The sequence below is a fragment of the Neocloeon triangulifer genome, unplaced genomic scaffold (genome assembly GCF_031216515.1).
Source record: "Neocloeon triangulifer isolate White Clay Creek 2 clone unplaced genomic scaffold, ASM3121651v1 ptg000003l, whole genome shotgun sequence".
NCBI lineage: Eukaryota > Metazoa > Arthropoda > Insecta > Ephemeroptera > Baetidae > Neocloeon > Neocloeon triangulifer.
In genome coordinates, this window is record NW_026775546.1 from 8,872,762 (window position 1) to 8,880,061 (window position 7,300).

The 7,300-nt window shown below is 39.6% G+C and overlaps 2 protein-coding genes across 3 annotated transcripts; one reads left to right on the top strand and one right to left on the bottom strand.

Moving 5' to 3' along the window:
- Nucleotides 1–143: 143 nt before the first annotated feature.
- LOC132192965 (cytochrome P450 4c3) lies at nt 144–2,530 on the top strand. Its single transcript, XM_059613221.1, has 12 exons — nt 144–362; nt 422–540; nt 593–683; nt 738–923; nt 994–1,063; nt 1,120–1,246; nt 1,305–1,383; nt 1,437–1,546; nt 1,596–1,664; nt 1,819–1,981; nt 2,033–2,212; nt 2,347–2,530. Exons 1-12 carry the CDS (start codon nt 191–193, stop codon nt 2,511–2,513), a joined length of 1,533 nt encoding a protein of 510 aa, XP_059469204.1. The 5' UTR covers nt 144–190; the 3' UTR covers nt 2,514–2,530.
- On the bottom strand, nt 1,824–5,082 carry LOC132192964 (uncharacterized). 2 transcript variants are annotated; one of them, XM_059613220.1, is made up of 11 exons: nt 4,747–5,082; nt 4,488–4,681; nt 4,288–4,435; nt 3,999–4,235; nt 3,864–3,941; nt 3,621–3,807; nt 3,418–3,569; nt 3,210–3,362; nt 2,979–3,152; nt 2,639–2,837; nt 1,824–1,958 (listed from the first exon to the last, which is right to left on the bottom strand). In XM_059613220.1, the coding sequence occupies exons 2-11, from the start codon at nt 4,673–4,675 to the stop codon at nt 1,927–1,929; spliced, it is 1,548 nt and encodes a 515-aa protein (XP_059469203.1). In that variant the 5' UTR covers nt 4,676–4,681; nt 4,747–5,082; the 3' UTR covers nt 1,824–1,926. The 2 variants fall into 2 exon arrangements, with proteins under 2 accessions (XP_059469203.1, XP_059469202.1); XM_059613219.1 differs by lacking the exon at nt 1,824–1,958 and having other exon boundaries at nt 2,481–2,837; nt 4,747–5,081.
- Nucleotides 5,083–7,300: the final 2,218 nt, after the last annotated feature.

The window sequence follows — 7,300 nt, forward strand, 5'->3', positions numbered from 1 at the left end:
CAATCCAGAAATTTGTGGAAAAAATAACTTCCGACAAAAACAATTCAGAGAATTGTTGACCTGACTTCGGTCATGCACATTTTGGGAGTTAAGGAGAGTATCTTAATTGAAAGGGAAAACCAGATTGGGGGAAGGGAGTGCAGTCTATAAAGGAGCTCTCCACCCACGTTATTCCCCACACATTTCCAAAATGTTTGCCAACGGATGGATTCTGCTGGCGATGCTCTCTGTTTTGAGCGTCCTCCTGCTCTGGCGACGGATCAGGGACAGGCTGCGCCGAAACAAGTGGCTCGCGCTCATTCCTGGACCGTCGGCGCTGCCAATTTTGGGCAACACTCTGGAAATCAACGTAGCTCACGATGGTATCTTTCTCATTTACAAATTACACCATTATTTTATTTTTCAATTTTTGTTTATAAAGAAATTTTCACAAGAATGTCGACGAACATGCAAATTTGGGGTGGTATGGAAACTGGGATCAACAGATTTTGGCTCGGAAGCCAGCCCTACGTTTTCTTGTATAGATGCGACACGGTTGAAGTAATTTAAATTAGTTTCCAGAATAAATTTCTGAACTTTTTAAAAATTATAGCCAATTTTGACAAGCAGCAAGCATATAGAAAAGAGCTACGACTACAATTATTTGCACCCATGGTTGGGCACCGGGCTTTTGACCAGCAAAGGTAAATTTTTAATCTTTTAATTCTAAAGATTTTTCTATTCATAAAAAAATTTAGGTCAGAAATGGCACTCGAGAAGAAAAATTTTGACGCCAACCTTCCATTTTCGCATTTTGGAAGACTTCATGGAAGTTTTTACGGAACAAAGTGACATTTTGGTGCAAAAACTAGAGAAGGAGGTGAACAACTCGGGCTTCAACATTTTCCCCTATGCTACCCTGTTCGCCCTTGACGTCATTTGTGGTGAGAGAACTTTCATCGTGGATGTATTTGTAGCGAACGTTTTCACCTTCTAAATTTTATTATTGTACAGAAACCGCCATGGGCATTCGGCTGAACGCGCAAGACAACCAGAATTCGGAATACGTGAAAGCAATTTACGAGTGAGAGTGAAAATTTTCTATTAATGTCTGAATTGTATTAATTTTCTCTTCACTAGTCTTGGTGACATTATTCTGACACGACAAGCGCGTATTTGGTTGCAGAACGAAAAGATCTTTCGATTTTCAAAGTATTTCAAAAAGCATAGTGAGTGCATAAAAGTTTTGCATGGATTCTCCAATAAGGTATTAAAAAAATATAAAATTAAATAAATTCTTTTACCAGTTTGTAACTATTCCTCAGGTCATTCAGGAAAGAAAGGAAGAGGTTCGCCAGAAAAAGCTGAATGACGCAAACAAAATTGACGACGTTGATGTAATCGGTGCGTTTTAATCTAATTTTATCAAAAATATAAAAAAATAAAAAAAAATCAAGGAATAAAAAAGCGACTGGCGTTTCTCGACTTGCTGATTGAAGCCTCTAAGGATGGCGCCTATTTGAGTAATGAGGACATTCGCGAGGAAGTGGACACTTTTATGTTTGAGGTTAAAAATTAAGATGAAAATAAAGCAAAATTTAAATTATTCTATTCAGGGCCATGACACGACTTCTGCTGCGATTAGTTGGTGCCTTTTCCTTATTGGCTCGGATATGAAAATTCAGGTGAATTTAAATATAAAATTTAATTTATAACATTATTTTATTATTCTTTTTTAATATAGAATCTTCATATATAGGTCTAAATTTTTTATGTTAAATTTAATATTTCAGAATCAAATCGTGAAAAGCATTATTTTTTCAATCTGTCATATTTCAGGAGAAGGTTTACGAGGAGATCGAACGTGTCCTGGGAGATGATCCGATCACAAGCAAGGCCTTGGCTGAGCTGAAGTATCTCGAGTGTTGCATTAAGGAAGCTCTCAGATTATTTCCGAGCGTGCCGATGCTTGGCAGGATCTTAAGGGAGGACACTAATATTGGTATAAAATAATTTGTCAAATTAAAAATATATATATTCTTTGTTTAAATAGCTGGATACTTAGTTCCCGCTGGCACAACAACCGCAATCATGGTTTATGTGATGCACCGAGACCCAAAAACCTTCCCCCACCCTGAGGTTTACGATCCGGACAGATTTCTGCCCGAAAACTGCTTGGGCAGACATCCTTATGCTTACGTCCCATTTAGTGCTGGACCCAGAAACTGCATAGGTAAAATTTAGTGGAAAATGTGATAAAAATTTAATTTTGAATTTCCATAAAAATTTGCTCCTCTGTAGATATAAGAATTATAAAAGTTTTAATGGAAAAATGTTAGTAATTTAAATTTAATTTCAATATTTTAGGTCAAAAGTTTGCAATGCTTGAGGAAAAATGCGCCATTGCAACTGTTTTGCGAAACTACCGAATTGAGGCGGTCGACAGACGAGAGAACCTGGTCTTGCTTGGGGAACTGATCCTTCGGCCAAAGGATGGGCTAACAATTAAAATCACTCCAAGAAAATCAAATTAATTGTGGATCCCAATTTAATTTATAAAAATAATGCACCCTATCAATTATGCATTTCTTATTTCACACACACTTGATTCTCTTCGCCTCGAGGCCACTGAGTTTCAATTTCGATAGGATTTTCTTACTTTGCTCTGGTGTTTTGGCATCATTCAGTATCACATTAGCTACGTCCTGTTTGAGCTGCAGAGATTCAGCACTCGGCACTCCGTTGGTGCTGAAGTGAACGTCCTGGCACAATTCTCCCTCGGCCAGCCAGTTGAGCAAAGAGGGAAGTTTGCAGATCTCAGTTCGACCCCACGCCAAATTAGCCAAGGTCGAGAGAAGCTGATACACACAAAAAAGTTTATTAAAAAATGCAATCTGTTTTAAAATAAATTAAATCTTTTAATGCATAATCAATTTTAAAATAATCAATTTGGCTAATTTTTAATTGGACGTTTAAATTTAAAAGTTAAAAAAAAGTACCTGAAGTCCACTATTTCTGCACTGGACTGTTTCAGAGACAAAGACAGGAATGCTAGTTCGGTTGATTCCTGGGAAGGGCTCCTGGCAGAAATGGAAAAGCACCTCTACCGACGTCCAGACAACCTCAAACCAAGTTTTAGTGATGGCTAGCATTTCTTCAGTTTGATCTTTGTCCTGAACATTCATACGATGGTCATGGTTGTGATTAAAATAAGTGAATTAAAGTCATACCTGAAGCGCAATAAGACTGGACACAGTTTCGATTGCACAAATTTTGTCTACAGACGACCCAGAAGAAATGAACTGCTTCAGGTGAGACAAAACCAAAGTGACAGGTGGATCCAACTTTGCCAAGTGACGCTTTCCAGCTGGTTTTGCTGCCACCTGTAAATTTTGAGAAAATTTATCGAAAATAATCTTCTTAAATAGATTTTTTTACCATTCCAATCATTTCCATCTCAGTCCTGGTGACATAGGCCCTGTCTATAGAAATGTCGATCAAATTCATAACTGTGGGGACGACTTTTGGACAGTCTTTCAAGGCTTGCTCAGGAAAATGTTTGAAAACTTGTCCGAAAAATGTGTAAACGGCTGGAAAAAATAAATGAATATTTTTCCTCTTTTGAACTTCATTTACTTTACATGGCATGACTTTGTCCTCCATGGTTCCGGGACCATATTCTACAACTCGGGCCTCAAGTTTTGACAAAACTCCTGATTCCAACAACTCTTTATAACCCCAAGAGGTTGCTCCTAGTTTTGTAAAGCAATCAACGGTGGCAGCAAATCCAACCTGGTCCACGTGGGCCATCGCTCCCTGCAAGCCACTCTAGATATTTAATTTTGGATTAGTTTTCAAATAAATTATTCGAATAAATCAACAACCTCAAGTTCTTGCAAAATGTTGCACGTTTTGACAAATTCCAAGCCTTCAGCACTTCCACAAGCTGCTGTTGAGGCAAGCTGCAAGACAATGTATATAATTTTGAAAATTTAAAATTCAAAGAAACAAAAAATTACCTCAAAAACTCGAAACCGAATGTCAGCCATTTCACACATTTCTCCAAGCCACTGACCAATGTCTGATCCGAACACTAATTTGGCTCCTTCAGGCTGAGCAATGATTTTCTCCAGAAGACTCAAAACTTGGGAATCCAAATCTGCTTCCTCGGAGGATATACTTTGAACCAATTTGTACATCAGCTGTGGCGACTTTTTGAAACATGACACTCCACTTTCAGAGATGGCTCGATCGAGCTGAGAAATAGATTGATACAATCATTTTACTCCAGATACAATAAAAACTAACCACATTAAACAGAAGAGTGCAGAATTCAGTGCTGACATGGCCTAAAAATTCCAGCAACAGGTCCTCGTTTTCACTGACGATTTTCCCAGCATCACAATTTTCAAAAACCAGGCTGACCAGTTCGTAAAACGGCTTGGCATAAATTGGGCTGTGAAGAAGGTACTGTGGTAAAATTTATTTGATTTCAAATTTAGTCATACTTGTTCCACTTGACGAGGGTGTCGAACATGGGTTGGAACTTGAGCTGGGGCAGCAACTGCTGCCGTCCTGCAGTGTCCATGCTCTTGATTTCCTTTATGAACTGATTCAAAACTCCTTTGTGGTCTCTGCATTTTGGATACGAGTCGATTTGCGTTTGGAACCAAATCAAATCAGTTCCAGCTTCCATACTATCCTGCAAAACAACAATATTGTTTGGTTACATTTTTAAAATGCATGAAATGCAACCTTTGAGAATACCTTAGCGCTGCGTCTAGATTTGCAAGCAAAAGCAGGAAAAGTCACTGACTCGAAAAAATTTGGAAATTTCGGGACTTGAACGAGAAAATTCGTAAAACAAATAGGCAATGCAAGTGGTGGTGCAATTCCCGCAAAATATTTGTTTGTTTTGGTTGTGTTTTTTATTTCTACCGCTAGAGGGCCTGGTGCGACGACTGCCTCAGCTAATCACAGACATGCACTTTTGAAATAAGCCGCGAACGCCACAATGAAACAACCATAAATATGAAACAATCAAAATATGATGTTTTTGTGGCTAACAATAAGTACACAAAGTAAGTAAGTAGAGCGCGCTCTTAATCTCCATCACGGAGATAGTGGTTTCGATTCCCACTCTCGGGAGAACCTCAATGATTTATCCTACTGGGTCTACAAATGAAGGGTTGATATTCCGCAGGATTCTGCATCTGATAAGGGTGCACTTTGCAACCCAGTAATACTTTAAAAATCATGATGATGAGCAAACTTTTTGCACTATTATACATCTAAGAGACCTGTAATTATTAATTATAAAAAACTATAACTAATATTATTTAAATATCTTTATCTTATTCATCATATCATTAAGTTTTATCTCAAATTTTTTTAATTGAGTTTAAAATGAAACTCATTTACAATTCAAAAATCAATAATTGATCCATTTTTTTTTTTATTAATTTATCCATACTAAATTTAGGCAGGACAATTCAAGGAAATCAGCAGAACATGAGTCTGGCGAGTTCCTCGAGTCTGGCGAGTTCCTCGAGTTCCACGAGTTCCTCGAGTCTGGCGAGTTCCTCGAGTCTGGCGAGTTCCTCGAGTCTGGCGAGTTCCTCGAGTCTGGCGAGTTCCTCGAGTCTGGCGAGTTCCTCGAGTTCCTCGAGTCTGGCGAGTTCCTCGAGTTCCTCGAGTCTGGCGAGTTCCTCGAGTCTAGCGAGTTCCTCGAGTCTGGCGAGTTCCTCGAGTCTAGCGAGTTCCTCGAGTCTGGCGAGTTCCTCGATTCTGGCGAGTTCCTCGATTCTGGCGAGTTCCTCGATTCTGGCGAGTTCCTCGAGTCTGGCGAGTTCCTCGAGTCTGGCGAGTTCCTCGAGTTCCTCGAGTTCCACGAGTTCCTCGAGTTCCACCGAGTTCCTCGAGTTCCACCGAGTTCCTCGAGTTCCACCGAGTTCCTCGAGTCTGGCGAGTTCCTCGAGTCTGGCGAGTTCCACGAGTTCCTCGAGTCTGGCGAGTTCCACGAGTTCCTCGAGTCCGGCGAGTTCCTCGAGTCCGGCGAGTTCCTCGAGTCCGGCGAGTTCCTCGAGTCCGGCGAGTTCCTCGAGTCCGGCGAGTTCCTCGAGTCCGGCGAGTTCCTCGAGTCCGGCGAGTTCCTCGAGTCCGGCGAGTTCCTCGAGTCCGGCGAGTTCCTCGAGTCCGGCGAGTTCCTCGAGTCCGGCGAGTTCCTCGAGTCCGGCGAGTTCCTCGAGTCCGGCGAGTTCCTCGAGTCCGGCGAGTTCCTCGAGTCCGGCGAGTTCCTCGAGTCCGGCGAGTTCCTCGAGTCCGGCGAGTTCCTCGAGTCCGGCGAGTTCCTCGAGTTCCTCGAGTCTGGCGAGTTCCTCGAGTTCCTCGAGTCTGGCGAGTTCCTCGAGTCTGGCGAGTTCCTCGAGTCTGGCGAGTTCCTCGAGTCTGGCGAGTTCCTCGAGTCTGGCGAGTTCCTCGAGTCTGGCGAGTCGGTGGTTTTTTACTCGACTCTTGAAAGTAGTACTCATAATATTGATAGAAAAATTAATTTGGAATCTCCAGTGCATTGCTATATTTTTCATACTTTTTAATTGTTACATTTTTGTACGCCAGTTGCCAGTTGCACGCTATGAATAAATACGCAAAGCTAAATGATTATTTACAATAAATTTATTTATTATGATTATTTTTGTAGGCTTTCCACAAGCTGAAAGAGAACAAAAGATTTTTCTCATGAAGATCTGTCAACATGATAAAAACAAAACATTCGTCACCACTTCCTAGAAATTGACGTTTTAGGAAATTTCAATTCAATCAATATACGCACTGGAGTTTGCCAGGAAATTTCACTAATTAATTTTTGAAAACTTCAAACGCATTTCCGCTTTTTTAGAAACTTTTGGCGCACACAAACGCCTAAATAAAAAGATGGGTTTGAAAATATTCACTTTTGTTGTCCTTATCTTACAGGTACATGGTTTGAAAAAATTAAAAAGCACTATCGAATCGTTCGATATACATATAATTGAAGAAGTGACTCTAATTTAATTTCTTGAAAATGTATTTATTTTATACTGATTGATGATAATCTGATTTTGTGCTTAATATATTATTTGAATGAAAGAAATAGAAAATCTGTCGGAAAATTGAATAAAGATAAAGTATTAATTTAATTACAAATTAAGCAAATCATTACAAAAAAAGTTGACTTCCTTCCTTCTTTCAATAAGCAAAATAAAAGAAATACTTAAAAATTCACAATCAAAAGAAAAAAATGATAAAATTTCAAATAAAGCGCAAAAATTTATTATTTTATTAC